Source organism: Talpa occidentalis, unplaced genomic scaffold (genome assembly GCF_014898055.3).
Source record: "Talpa occidentalis isolate TD23 unplaced genomic scaffold, MPIMG_talOcc4v2.1 talOcc4.15, whole genome shotgun sequence".
In the NCBI taxonomy this organism is placed as follows: domain Eukaryota; kingdom Metazoa; phylum Chordata; class Mammalia; order Eulipotyphla; family Talpidae; genus Talpa; species Talpa occidentalis.
The window spans coordinates 83108958-83124207 of NW_023601543.1; the positions used below are offsets into that span (position 1 = coordinate 83108958).

Below are 15250 nucleotides of genomic sequence, written 5' to 3' on the forward strand. Positions count from 1 at the left end.
CCCTGCTTTCTGTGTTCACAGCTTCTCTTGGGCTCTCCTCTGCACCCTCGTTACGTGGGGTAGGGAACATGGAACCTCCCCTTCTTATGCAGATGCCTCTATTGCATTTATTCCAAAGTATTTATTGAACTAATGACATAAATAACCTTTCCTCAAATGAGCATTCCCTCCCCCTCTTTTAATCACAGCTATCGATTTTTGAACGCAGAGAGCGTGATGGTGATGGATTATACTTGAACCTCTTAAACAGTTGACAACCTTATTGCGCATGCCTAAACTTCTGCAAAGGGGACCCTCTTGGAAGCCATCTTGTGGATTTTCAAAATATTAGTTCTCCTTTTAAAGCCAGGCTGGATTTTCCCAATTACACATAAAAACAGGATTTCCCAAGTTCTGTGGCACTGTTCCTCCACAATCATGTGTATCACAGATCTGAGACTGTCAAGACTTCCCAGCTGGGGAAATTGATATTTATGTCGCTCTGGTTTGTATGATTTATACGGCATAGAAGTCTGGATTCAAAACTCTCAATTTCCAGAAGACAGTCAGATGTCTCCTAGGCTTTTAATTCCTCTGGTTCTTGTTAATCTGTAAAACAAATTTAATTGAGACCCACATGGAGTTTACTTTAATGTCATTATGTGCTCCCAGCTTCCAGAAAACTATTCAGCTTTCAGGGATAGAAATGGGAAACCTGGCTGGAGTGAACTGGCCACTAAGCCTGCACCATACAGTTTAGCATTCAAATCTGTACTGATTTGGGGTTTGTGCTAGCTTGTCTGGGCGCTTAGCCGACTGTACTGACTCTTTCCTTTTTCGACAATAGCCTGTGGAGCACACAAGCCGCCAGGTTTCAGATAATTGCTCATGCTTTAAACTTTCCCGTTATAGTTTAAAAGTAATGTGAACTGAATATGCAGTCCTATTTGTACTGCATGTGTTAGTTTTTTTTCCAGTTTACGTTCACTGCATGTGTATGTAATGAATGTGGAACAGTCAACAGGAAGTGTGGGCTGTTTAAGATAAATTTGCAGAAGGTCATGTCAGCCCTCTTGAAAAATACCCTATTTGAGAGCTTATTATACTTTAAAGGAATGTGAATGCTTCTCTGTAGGCTCAGTCTTTAAAGAAGTGGGCAATTGAACATCTCAATTTTCAACATTAACCATAGCAAAACATCTGATAGAGATTACAAAATAAGTCAAGTTTATTTCTTAAGACTTAGGGATTTTTAAAACTCTACCCTATAATTAAGTAAAGTAGGAAAAATAGTACTCCTTCAGTATCTGATTTCCAAAGTTTCAAAACCTAAGTGGCTGTTGGCTTAGTATCACATTGTGTTACTGGTTTCATCTCACAGATGTGTAAATTCTCATGCATTTCAGAATATTTTGTTTAACTTTTTTTTCTCAAAGTATATCCTGGTATCAGCTGGTGTTTTAGTAGCTCTGAACACCCTGAACAGTGCAAAAATAATATTTTTCAATAGGTTATAAAAGGTAAAGCTGCAGGTGAAGCTTACCCTTTAGGCATTTCCTGCCCTGTCATTTAATCCTGAGCAGGTCGATGCGGGGGTGTGACTCCAGCAGAGCCAGGCTGTTGGGCAAAGGCGCTGTGCGGGCTGGAGGGAGAGTCTCCTGCAAAGACCTGCGGGCTGCAGCCGGGATGGCATGGGGTCACACTGGCTGAGAGGCTTGTGCCATCCAAACCTAACAAGGTCATGAGGGTCTTAAAGCTCAGGACACACACAACCCAGGCTGCGGAGAAGTCTTATTGAGACACTCCTCCTAGTCCCGAACCTAAGGCAAGGGTTCCTGTGAGTTGGCAGGATGCAGTCTAGCCCATTCAAACTTTGGGGAAAGCCAGGTTTCATTTAAATGGGCTTTGGCATGAGATAAGAATTAGTAAATAAAGTAACAACTATACATTTTTCACCCATGTTCTGTATATTTTTTTTATGTGTGTACTAGCTACAAACTGTGTGGTTATTTCCATAGGCTATACTTTTGATAGGAAACAGGTACTGTCCTTTGCGCCCCTTCATGACACCTAAGGGGGTCCCTCCTTTTTAGACCGCAAGGTCAAACCCAGGCACCAGCTTCCTTTACCTGTACTGGGCACACCCAGGATAGTCTTCGTAGGAGACCACCTCTAGGAACTGCTTTGCAAACCACAAAATAGCCACAGATGTCACTCCCCTGCGCTAACCAGATGTTTGCACTGTGATTGTTCTTTCCTAGCTCCTGAGCCTGTTTCATCCTTCACAGTCAGGGATGGCAGCAAAGGTAAGATTTTTCTTTTTCGCTTGTAAGAGAAGAAGGTAAATTTTGGTCTCGGTGTTCTCATTCCATGGTGGAGAAGACCAAAGAAATACATCAGAAATTAAAAGTCAAAACACCATTGGGTGGGCGCTGTGGGGACGGACATTCTAGCACAGACCTTGGGGCCCCCCGCAGGCCACTAGGGGGCAGGAGGGAGGAAACACAGCCACGGCCTCCCTGGACCCGTGGGGCCTGGCAGGCCATTTCTAACTTGGAACCAGCTTGATTACAATGAGTAGAGAAGGCCGAGGTGATAGATGTGGAGTCCTTGTCTCTTCCTGCACCTTCTCTAAGATGGGCATTGTCAGCCTCTGCCCCCTCCTTATGATGGGCTGTCACCTTAAATTGTCCTATGCGCCATCCCTCACGCGCACCTCTTCTGCCCTCCAGGTCTGAACATGGGGTCCGTTGTGGCCAGGGACCTGTCTTATATCCTCGTTGGCCCAGTAGCATCTTAACGTGGTGGCCATACTTAGGATCTACTTAGTGACGACATGTCAGATGGTTGGTTCAACATTCAAGGGTCTCTCTTGTGTCTGAACTCTGCGGTGGCTAGCCTACACCCCCCCTTCATTTTGTAGGCCGCCTTGTCAGACGCCCCGGAGCTTTGGTCTTCCCACCCGGTATACGCCAGGTACTGGCAGCATTACCACCAGGCCATGGCATGGATGCGCTGCCACCAGAATGCCTACCGGAAAGCTGTGGAGTCTTACTTCAGTTCCCTGTGGTACTACCTCCCTGAAGCCCATCCCCACAGCTCTGATGCCAGCCAGGGTGGCTCTCCTCAGCCCTTCCATGACCACCAGTTGCCGCCCCTGGATGCCTACACCAGTCCCTCACATTCCAGAGAAGACCAGGCTCTGTGTGCAGAGGAGGAGGCAGAATCCGAGTCGGATGGGGTGGAGTGCGACGTGAGCAACATGGAGATCACCGAGGAGCTCCGCCAGTACTTTGCAGAGACCGAGAGGCACCGGGAAGAGCGGCGTGAGTACCTGGCCCACGTGTGTCCTCCCCTTGTCCTGCTGGCTGCATTTCTGTCTTCCCTAACCTAGAAGGAAGTTTATAGGCCCTCGATTGGGTCCAATTGATATTCCCAGTCCAATCCTCAGCCTAGGAAAGTGTAGGTTTACTGTGGATTATATTAGTTTCTACAGTTGTTCGAATATAAAACTTTGGGTTTTGTTCTAGAACAAAGCTGATCCTAAGAGTACCTCTACCCTTTAGTGAACGTTCGTTCTCCTACCAGTTGGAGCGTGTCCGCATGCGCAGGCGTTCATGCATTCCCCCCATTCTACCCAACAGCCCCTCAACATCTTAAGCCCATCTTACAAATAAGGAAGGTGAGCCTGCAGGTTAATTGTCTTCTTCTGTGGCGGACAACTAGTAATTTGCAGCTTGGACGCAAACCTGACTCTTAATTCCTGTACCTCTCCCTCCAGCACAAAGTCAGCTTTGGTCCTAAGACTGCTAGGCCCCTAAGTGCTGCCGTCCTCACACACTCTCCACAGGTACACAGCCCAGAGCCACCCATGCTGTGGAGCTTCGACTCGTAAATACTGAGCGGCTTTCAGAGTAGGGATCAGTGTGAACTTAAGCAGAGCAACAGAATGCCTAGTACTGAACTAGGCCTTTCAGGTTCGACCTCGCTTTGAGGCTGCCTGTCCCTGGTGTCGGGGAATTGTGATAATGGTCCTATATCTTCCATGGGGAAGCAGAAATTGTCCTTTTTTTTTCATTTCTTACTAATTTGCTGCCAAGATTTAGAACTGCTTTTCTGGGCCCTCCTTGCTATTACAGCTCACCAGATCATTTACATTTTAAGCATCTCTAACAAATATACAAATAATTTTTCCACTCTCAATATTTTTGAGGCCTAATTATATGATATTTTACCGAGAATGTTCAACAGGCAGAACCCTGGAAGCCTGGGAATGGGCGAGTCTCATTTCCATCTTGAAGCATCTGTATTTTCCTAACGCGGGGCTAGTATTTATTGAGCCCCCCACTGGGTGCCAGGAACTTACAGGGACTTTGTACAACACACTGTGCCCTTTCGTACCTTTGCCTGTGGTTCTTCACCAAACTTCCATGCTGGTATTATTTTTTTATTTCCCTTCCTTTGATTAAGCTGTTAAGTTCTTTGATGCATATTAGAAAATATTCCCAATATCATTGACACAGTGTTTGCTGTTACACAGAGAACCCATTTCCTTCCTTGATCTCCAGAAAGAAATTTTACTTTTTGTCAAAATATATCCAAAATAGCCATGACAGTGATTATACAAGTCTGTAACAAACGAGGGAGAGGGTGGCCACTGGGGTTGGAATGCTGTTTGTTACAGCTTTTGAAAAAGAAAAATAGTGGAGATGGGGCTTGGTTATTTCTGGTCCTTACCAGAGGGTAGGACAGGTTTCTCTGGCTAGTGATGGATGCTTTCATGATAGAAGTTGTAACTGAGGATGAGAACAAGCGCCAGTCATCTAATAGGCCATTTTGAGTTATCTGCTCATTTAAGATAAACCCGGCATAGTCATTCAGTAAAAAGATAGAATACAATAAAAATAAAATAATGAAGAGCGGTCTTCCAGCAGGAGAAACCCGTGTAAGCCTGTATTAGGCAGAATTCCCTGCAGGTGAAAAACCAGTCATGAAAATTATCTGCTAAGTTGTGCCTGGTGCTTCATGTTATTTGAATGAAGGAAGCATTTCAATATTGATTATGAACTTAAATCTCAGGTGAGACATTTTGCAAAGTCCGTGGGGCTTTGAGTGGTTTATGAACTTGATGAACCTTATATTCTGTGGGATATTATTCCTCAATCTACTCAGTTTTCTTCAAGGCTCCAGGTTGCACTATTGCCGTCACTGTTATGAATCGGGTCCCTTACAGAAAGACACTTTGCAGCCCTAGCCCCCGGCCCCGCTGAGGACGTGGTGGCGTTTGCAGGTAGAGCACGTGCAGAGGAGTCAGGGAACACGAGGTCATCGGGGTGGGCCCTGCGCCAGTGTGACTGGTATCCTTGGAAAGACGGGAATGTGCACACAGGCAGGGCACCATGTGAAGATGGGGTTAGGCTACCTGGAGCTGGCAGGGAGGCCTGAACAGACCTTCCCTGACTCCTTCAAGAGGGGCCTGGCTCTCTGACTTCTGGCCCCCAGAAGTGAGACGATAAGTTTCCATTGTTCTAAGCCACCGAGTTGTGGTGCCTTGTAAAGCAGCCCTGGCAAAGTCACACAGCCTCCTGGGAGAACTTTCCTCACTCCCAGATGCAGTCTGTGGGTGGGACCCGAAGCCGACCCAACAGGTCTTGCCAACTCTGAAGAAAACACGGCGCGTATTTGTTTACCACAGTCTGGATAACAGACCCACAAAAAAGAGAATGCTAGGAAACCCTTACAGCCTCCCTCCTAACCCTTACTCCCCCACATTTACGCTATTGTGAGAGACATTTAGAGGCAGCTGTGGCAGAACTGCTCGGACTATGGGGCTCCAGCCTCATCCCACCACTTACTACCTGGAGGTTCTTAACCTCTGGTGGGGCTGCCTGCCCTGACCAATCTGTGCCTCAGTCTCCTCACCTGTGAAATGGGAATCCTGATTAATGGGTGCTAATTATGAGATTAAATGAGATGACAGAAGCTATAGAGCAGTTGCAGTGAGTGCCCGATCGGTATCGGTTGCGGTCATAGCTGATAGCTCGCCCTTCGGTGTCCACTAGCCATAAACTAGCTTCAGATTGGTCATCTTGGTCTGGAATAGTGCTTGGTCAATATTCTGCATATTTTTAATAAAGATGTTCTGTGACTTCAAAAAAAGTCATATGTGTCTGCACTGGGCAGCACTTTCAAACTCTTAAATTGATTTAGATTATCCAAAGCATTAACATTAAAGTTTAAATTAACATTAACATTAAATTAAAGTTTCAGTGTCTGTCAAATTAGTCATTAACACAATTTCATCCAAGGAGTCTTGAGCACAACTTTTATTTCTATTTCCAGGACATTGTTTGCTTGCCTTAACTCCATACAGTAGACACATTGTTGATACATAAGCCCACTTTATATTAGTAATGACAGCACGAAACACATTGAGCTTCTGCTTCTTTGTGCTTTCAAAATTAGTAGCTGTATCATGCTCAGTGAAATAAGCCAAAAAGAAAAAGAAAAATACCGGATGGTCTCACTCATAGCAGGGATCTAGAAAACTTAAATAAGGGACCAGGAAAATGAATAACTATAAGAAAGTGAAAATCAAAATCAACAAAAACTATGAACCAGAGATACTTTTTGGGGGGTGGGGGCGGGAGGGGAGGGATTGGGGTCAGAATGGGGGGATTGCAATTGTATGGGGAATATAAAAATAAAATTTATTAATTTAAAAAAAATTATATTTAAGTTAAAAAATTCACACATTAAAGGGAAAAAAACTAAAAAAAAAAAAAAAATTAGTAGCTGTAGCATCATCAAAACTACCATCCTGGGGTCTCTGCGATGCCCTTGTGGCCTGCAATCTGCCCTGCAAGCGTCGTCTCGCCCCCGGAAGACGTGAGGATGGCCTGGCGCTGGTGAGAACAGGCCTCTTGGGCGCTGTTAGAAGCTGCCAGGGCCTGACCCTGCACCACCAGCGGTAATGGGTGGCAGTTCCGCAGCATTATCTTACCCCAGCCCTTAGGGGGTGTAGAGGATGAATACCAGTTCCTTTGAGCAGCCATGAGTGATGGACTCAGATATGAGTAGTGTCGCTGCCCGTGGTGCTTCACGCCATTACCTTCGCCTGTGACATTCACGGAGCTTTGGTTGTGGCCACAGCTGGAAAAGGTCTTAAAGGAGATGAGGGACGCGAGCAGCGTGCACCTTCGCCCACGGTTGTTTTGTTTTGCTTTTATTCAGTAAGGACAAGTTCAGCTTTAAGCATGAATCATCCCGAGAACACATAATTTTCTAAATTACGACTAAATAACCAGGGAAAATGCAGCTAAACTGACAGATTCTGCTCTTCGGTATTATTCACCTCCGCAGGAGCAGACATGGCTTACAACACCTCATCTTCTAGGTCTAATTGAATGAGTTCTTAGGGTGTAATCCTTCCGACTGGACAGCATGTCCTTGTTTGCGATTACCACTCCTCCAGATAATCTCTAATTTAACATGCGTCAATGATAACAAAAAAATGAGTAGGATAAAGGACTCTTTTTGTGCAGCGAGAGCCAGTGTGCTTTTGATTGTATGTCATTATTTCCTAATAAAATAATTCCATTATCTGAAGCTTCAGTGGGAACAGTACTTGGGGGAAAGCAGACAGTGAAACTTTAAAGGTCAGTTGTGTTTTCCATCTCTTAGGAAAGATATTTATTGTTAAAAAAAAAGTTTCCTTTTTTTTTTTTTTAATGGTAAGTAACCACCAGTTGAGACTGCAAGTTCATGTGCCTAATACTCAGAGGGAGAAGAAGTGGCAGGTGTCACCCCAGTTTAGAAGTACCCCGTGCCCCTGAAGCAAGCACTGCTGGGTGGGCTTGAGCCTGTTGTTTATTTATCCCCTGGGTTTCGAGTGGATGTTGAGCCCAAACAGCCACGCATTCAGGAAGACCTCAAGCCCAGGTGCGAAAAGGAGACAAACGCGAAGTGACCGCTAGAGGAGCTGTCCATGGTGCCATCCTTGGTCACTTCAGCCAGTGCAGGTAGCCACCTTGATGGGAAGAGGAAGCCTCCACCCGGTTGTGGGGGGCGGTGGCCACATGGAGTGGGCTCTCGGCTTCGTGGGAGGGCATCAACTGCGGTGAAAATCCACTCCCCATTTAGACACCCACTTAGACAGCATGCTGTTCTCCTCAGAGGCCAGATGTGTCCCTCTGCCGTGGAGGGGGCAGCTCCCCAGTTGTATCATGACCCCAAGTGGAAGGCCTGCAGTCTGACTTTCACAGTGAGTCTTTTCTTGGTCTGCTGGAGGCCATCTGCTTCTCCCTCATTCTTCCCTGTGGAAAAGCCAGGCCCTGGAAGCCCCTAGGCCAGCACTCAGTGTGCCCTTCTGGCTGAGCCCATGAGGTTTGAATGAGGATCCTGCTAATGGAGCACGGCTCCACCCTCAGCGTGTGCTTGGTCCAGTCAGATGTTTGGAAGTGGGAGAGGTCGAAGGACGTGGAAGGGGGAGAGATGGGAATGCACTTTCCTTCTAGAAGTGGAAAATGCTGATTGCCCACTGGCTTGGAGATCACCTTTGTTGAAGTGGAGGTGCCAGGCACGAATGGGGGACCCATTGGGAGGGGCTCCATTTGCCCAGCTGGCACCTGTGTTCTCAACATGTGGCCAACAAGCCAGATACGAGGCTCCTTGGTCTAATCTCGGGTGTGTTGATATCATTCTTTCTGGCACAAGGCAGAGGCTCTCTCCTTCTAGAAAAATGAGGGGAAATCACAAGCTGGTACTCGTTTGTCTCAGTGCTTTGTCCTCCGCCATGTTCTGCCTAGGGCTGATTATCTGAGGACTCTTAATGTTCTGCCTCAGTGGGTCGCTGAAGACCAGGTCTCTTTCGTGGCTGCCTCAGGCCCCTGTAGACCCCAGGCCTACATTGGAGACACTTGTAAATGTACAGAGGAGGGAAGAGTGCTGAGCCTCTGAGCGCTGTGCCCAGCACTCCACTGGTTTCTCCTTTGTACACGTAATCCTGTCGTTCTTTCTGGTTTTAACCCCATATGCACGATAACCCTTGATGAGTTTCCTCCTGCTGCGCTAACAGATCACCACAGCTGGGTGACTTAAAACACAGATGTGTGTTCTCACAGTTCTGCGGGTGAGTTGGCCAAAATCCAGTGTCAGCAGGGCCACACTCTACCAAAGGCTCAAGGCCTTGCCGCTCACGCCACTGGTGGCAGCTGGCGCTTGACAGCGTCTCTGTGGTCCTGGGCCTCCGTCTCCACGTAGCACCCGCCCCACACCTCTGTGGTCCTTTTCAGGGCCCTCACTGGACTTAGGATCCACCCTCCTCTTACATCATCTCATCTCAATCCCTCCTTTAATCACACCTGCAAATCAGGTCAGGTTCTGAGGTGCCAGGTAAATGTGAATTGTGGGGCACACTAGCCCGCTATATCACTGTTTGAAAGCTGAAATCTCACAAAGTCTGCTGTGTACTAAAGCAAGTTGCCCTTGGCCACGTGGCCTACAGGAAAAGGTGCTTGGTGACATGGAGTCCCACAGCTGCTCAGCAAAAATGCCCACCTGCCCTGTGGCAGGGAGCTGTCTGTCACATCAGCAGCTGCCGCTCTTCCTCTCTGCTCCAGTCAGATGATTCTCCATCTGGCTGACTGAGCCCTCACCTTGTTTTGACAGGAAGAAAAACTGCCAGTGACTGAGAACCTAGCCTGTCATTGGGAGGAAGCATAACTGGAAAACAGAACAAGCAGATTCTGATCTGAGGATTGCTTGATCCCCTCAGTCAGTGACACTGACGTTCTCTCAGATGCTAGCTGTGGCCTCCAGCGCAGTCTGAGAGGATTGTTTAAGCTGACTGGCTTTCAGATTTGGGTTCCAGCCTTAGCACTCTTCTCCTTAGTTAGCTGAAGTTGAGGAAAGACTTAAATGTGAGGAAACAAGGTCAGACCCCAACAACTTGGTGGCCCTGGCCCTGTGTCCCAAACTCCGGCCATGAAGGCTCTGCCCAGCATCTTGGACATCTGTTTCTCTATCCCTGGCTTCTCATCATTTCTCTTTATCAGCATCTGGAAAAAAACTAATGTGTTTGTCCTCACTCTCTGTGGACCATCATTTCCCGGAACAAAAGTGACAGTGAACCTCCCCGGAACAGGGGAGATGCAGGGGACAGGCTTCCTGCCAGTGGACCCGGGTTTTAGGGCACCTACCCACTCTGCAGGACCCCAGCCATCTTGCACAGCAGGGACGGGACACAGGTCGGGCCTTAAATTTTCCTGAGGAAACCTGGGTAGAAAGCAGGTAGATGGAACCAAGTGAGGGCAGAGGCTGTGTCTTTTACTTTATTCTTACACATGAACTAAACCCCTCGATGGTAACCCAGGCACATGCTGAGTGGGAACTGGGGAGAAGACCCAGGCCGCATGGCCTTCCGGCCACTTACTTCGTACTAGCGTCGTGCTTTATCCATGGATGTCACCCCAAAGAGAAAACCCCTCGCGGGGTATAACTGTTGCACCCTTTTGATAGCTGTAAGTTAGTTTTTGGCAGCAGGTTAACAGAAAGAAACATAATTATAACCATGTTAAATTGGGAGGGAAAGAAAACTACAAAAATAAAAAGGTTATATTCACATATTCCCATTGGCAGAAAGCAACACCTCCCAAGATAGGGCCGATTCCTGTGTTTAGTCGAACTTCCAAACTCAGATCTAGACAGGAAGTCAAACATCTGTTGTGTAGCTGACTCCGTTGGTGAGGCTGACGATAGTCTGCAGACAGATCTGAGCACAGAAGGCCTGAGGCCTGGGAGCCCGCCCCTCCAGATACTGATGCACCCAGCAGCCCCCCCTCCCCCGCCTCGGGATGGTTTCCCATCCCCCAAGACACAGCCCAAGGTTGGCGACGCGACCAAGGCCCTCTTAGGTGGCAGGGGGAATCTTGTCGTTGGCTGACGGGACATGCCAAAGCTTCAGAAGAGTAGTCCTTGGAGCGTAGAATTTCCACACCCACAAGCCCTTCTTCTCTCCTGATGCTTCCAAGAATGGGAAGCAAATGCTCGTGGACGGCCCATTCACTGGCAATTTAGGCCACTATCTTGGTTTAGTTCTGCAGTTCACAGCCAGTCAGTCCCGTCTCCTTCCCACGGACAGGGCGGCCACTCGACCGCATTTGCTCCACAGCCTTGGCTCACCCACGTGTTACCCCCTTAGGGAAGAGTAAATCGCGTGTGCACTAAGGTGGGGTGACCCTGTACCTCTGTGCATCTGTAATAAAGTTCCCCAGTTGATAAAGCTCCTTCCCTCCTCCTCCAAGGTGCTGTTTACTGTGTGTCGGGCTCGGGGTGCACGAGAGTGACCGACAGCCACAGAAATATCTTTTCCACTCACATTTGATACGCTCGCCATTGTGTTCCCTTCCATTCTGAGCTTTCCTTCTGCTCCCTCCTCTCCTTTTTTTTCTTTTCTTTTTTTCTTTTCTTTTTTCTTTTTTATTCTTTTTTTTAATTTTATATATTTTTTACATCAGTTTTCATTTTTGCACAATGTATGCATTTTCATCTTGGTTATAGTCCCATACAACTCCCACCCCCCTTTTTTGATCCTGCTCCCTCCCCTCTCTCCCACTCCCCCCCCCCCAGTGTGTCTGGTTTATAGTTGTTTGTTGATTTTGACTTTTACTTTATTATAATTAGGTTTTTTTCCTGGTCCCTTATTTAGGTTTTCTAAATTCCTGCTATGCATGAGACCATCCAGTATTTTTCTTTTTCTTTCTGGCTTATTTTGCTGCTGCTCCCTCCTTTTCTTAACGAGAATGATCGACGTCATTGCTTTGCTGCCCAACGGCATCTCCACTCCTCACTTAGTGGCACTTGTCTGGGCAGCAGCAGCTCCCAGGTGCACCACTTCTAGCCCTTTCTCTGCTCTTCACAGTCATCTGCACGAGCCTATGAAGTCGCTAAGTTGTTTTGTGGATATCTGGCTGTTGCTTCTGTTTACAGAAGAATAAAAATGATGAGCGTAACTCTTGTTATAGTAGAAAGCATAGAGGGAAGTCCAAATTGAATAATTACTTCTTGCTTTACAAGAATCCATTTAAATTAGTAGCATCAAAAGCATATAACTAGGGCCTCCCCGGTGGCGCAGCGGTTGAGCGCCGGGTTGCAAGGCTGCCTGCAGCCTCTGCAGCGCAGGTTCGATCCCTGGCCACTGGCAAGGGTCCCACATGGCGCGCAGACCTCTCCTGCCCACCGCTGCTCCCCTCAGCAGTGTACTTCGGTCCTTCTGCCTGCTCTGCTCCCCGCTCTGACTCTGGTGAATTCTCTCACCCTCCCGCGCTTCTGACTGTACCCAGTGCTTTATAAATAATAAATAAATCTTTAAAAAATAAAAAAAAATTTTAAAAGATTAAAAAAAAGCATATAACTAAATATCCCTTGAAATTAAACCTAAGCTAACCTGTGCAGTGACATGGAAGCTCAGATCACACACTGAGGATGTCAGTGCATGGATGTGTTAATGCAGCAGGGAGAGGACAGTCAGTCGGAGTCTGAATTCCATGTATCCAACTGCCCTCTTCCCCAGGCAAGTGTTGACTCTGTTAGCCTCACCTTGCCCGGCCTGGCGTATGCTCTGGCTGCGAGGAAGAGTCTTCAGTCATGGTTGCATTCCTGCTAGCCGCACTCCCTCTTTTCCAGATGACCATGAGGTGACCCCCTCCCCCCACCACTCCCCTCATTGGCTGTGGGAAATACTCCTTGCAACCCCCGACTTTCTGGGAAGCTTCATTTCCCTGCTGGCATGGGGCAGTGCTTCAAACCTAGCGAGCTGGGCCGGCCATCCCTGAGGGCAGGCGGCGAGTGGGTCGGGGGGCTACGGGGGCCAAAAAGAAAGACAGCCCGGTGGTTTCCTGCCCCCCTGTATTGTCAGGGCTCTGGTGCAAAGGTTTGACAGTTGGGGGCCACGTGTCTCCTTGTGCCTTCCACGTGTCTCCTTGTGCCTCTCCTTTTGCCTTCCCCTTCCAAGTATGCCGAGCCCTGCTCACTAGGATGGCAGTGTATGGGCCAGGCCCTGGAAGCCCCGAGCTCCTCAGCTGCCACCGCTGAACGGGCCAGCTAGGGGCACGGAGGCCACCGCAGAAGCCCCCGGAAGTCACCGTGCCCCTCTCCGGGTGTTCCTCCTCCCCAGGGCGGCAGCAGCTGCTGGACGAGGCGCGCCTGAACGACTATGTCTACGCCGACCATGACCTGTACCACAACCGGCGCCGCTCGGTGGAGCCCCCGGCCGAGCGGCCTGGTGAGCGGCGCCAGGCCGAGATGAAGCGCCTGTATGGGGACAGCGCAGCGAAGATCCAGGCCATGGAGGCGGCCGTGCAACTGAGCTTTGACAAGCACTGTGACCGCAAGCGGCCCAAGTACTGGCCGGTCATCCCGCTCAAGTTCTGAGCCCGGGTGCGGGGCCCCAGCCCCCTCCAGTGCATTCACTCTCCTCGCCTCCTCCTGCGCCTTTTCTCTGGGAAAGGGTACTTGGCCCCCCAAAATAAGCAGGTCCACCAGCAGGCACCGCTGCGTGGGTGGAAGGTGTCAGTCGGCAGCCTGCGTGCTGTGGCAGATGGGAGTTTTGCTCGCTGTGGCTTGGGATGTCAGTGACAGAAGAGTACCCATTTTATTAAAGTTCTCATAAATACTGCCTAGTCTTTTTTTGCCTTTTTTCTATTTTCTCCATCTTTCACCCATCTGAACAATGCAGATACCTTAGATGAGTCACTAGCTGTCCTCTCCTACCTGAACTCATCCAGGCCACTGACAGTGATCCAGGCCTGCAGCCACACAAGTACCGCTTCCCTCCAGTCCCAGGGCAGGGTACGTCTCCTACAGAGGGCCAGAGTGAAGATTCTGGGCTTTGCAGGGCACACCGTGGTCTCGCCCACTCAGCTCCGCCCTTGCAGGGTGAAAGCAGCCATAGTTGGTAAGTAAGCATGTGTGTAGCTGTGTGCTAATAAAACTTTATAAAACAGGCCATCGGCCAGATTTGGCCTCCGGTCTGCCAGCCCCTCCCCTGATGGAGTGAAAATCCTTGTCTGACATTTTGGTTATCTGTTATCTCAGCAGAGCTTGAATGCCACAGAGAATGGAGAGCAGAGAACAGTAATTCCTGCCCTGCTCCCCTCTGCCTTCTCTGTTGTAGAAGAGGCATAATTGAGCGCTTACTGTGCATCGCAAATACTGTTTGGAAGAAAGTACATTTCTGAGAATGAAAGTCTAAAAATTGATGGAACAGTCCATTTATAAAAGCCAGCTTCCTTTTAAATAAGTTACTGTGGTGCGTGGGCCGGGGGAGCTGGTGTTGACCCGAGAAGATTAGCGCATCCATCAAAGGGCGAGGAAAAGATTTAGTATTGACATGTTTCTCCCCAAGAACACTCAGCTGCACATTCCAGCCCCTGCCCTAAGACGCACACGTTACTCTCAGCAGCCCCAGGTGCTTATTTTTCTAAGCTCTCATTTTATTACTGGAGTTGCAATTTGTGCTTGGGTATTGCAGACAAAAATCAAAATTAACTTCTCCTGAGGTGACACATGACATGACTAACATTTCAAATATTCAACATTTCTCTTGTATTTTAAACACAAAACACCTAAATAGAAAATAAATGTGATTCAAGCACCGATCAACCAGAGCTTATAATTGCAGCAGGTTCTGAGCTATTTGAGAGTGAAATGTTCCTCTTTATAAAGGACTCTCATACCTGCCTTCAAAGAAAACACCCTGCCAGTCCCCCCAGCTGCTTTTGTGGCCAAGGGAAGTCGTGGCTCCTTTCAGTGCCTCCTGTCCCTGTTGTCCAAAGGGTGAGGGAAGGGCTGTAAGATGTATGTAACGAGTGGATTTTGTATGGATGATAATTTAAACAAATTAATTTATTAAAGATAATTGGGACAAATTTAATGTGCACTGAGGAGATTAAAGAATTACTAATTTTGTTGTAACAATTGTTTTGTGGTTCGGCTTCTCAAAAAGTTCTTATCTGTTAAAGATATTGAACTCTGCATTGAGCTCGCGTCACACTGGGATTTCCTTGAAGTCTTTCCAGTGGCAGAGCATGGAGACGTGGCAGTGGAGACAGGATCAGCAGAATGTTGAGACTGTTGAAGCTGGGTGATGGCTACGTGGAGAGTTGTCATGCTCTTTTCTCTAGCTTTGTTTATGTTTTAAAAATTCCGTAGTAAATTTTCAGAAAGTTTTGTCACAGAAAGGTCTGGTCCACTAAGAACAGAGAAGTTGATT

The 15250-nt window shown here is 47.9% G+C and overlaps 1 protein-coding gene across 3 annotated transcripts in view; it reads left to right on the plus strand.

Annotated features, from left to right (window-relative positions):
* Nucleotides 1-15250, plus strand: part of GPM6B (glycoprotein M6B) — a 182814-nt gene that overhangs the window by 6529 nt on the left and 161035 nt on the right. For 2 of the 3 annotated variants that reach the window (XM_054695843.1, XM_054695844.1), the window contains exons 2-3: nucleotides 2241-2285; nucleotides 2903-3305. In XM_054695843.1, coding sequence (XP_054551818.1) covers nucleotides 2274-2285; nucleotides 2903-3305 — 415 coding nt within the window. In that variant the 5' untranslated portion in view covers nucleotides 2241-2273. Of the gene's footprint in view, nucleotides 1-2240; nucleotides 2286-2902; nucleotides 3306-13153; nucleotides 13649-15250 lie in introns of those variants that run through there. The other variant, XM_037512692.1, reaches the window with a different exon arrangement.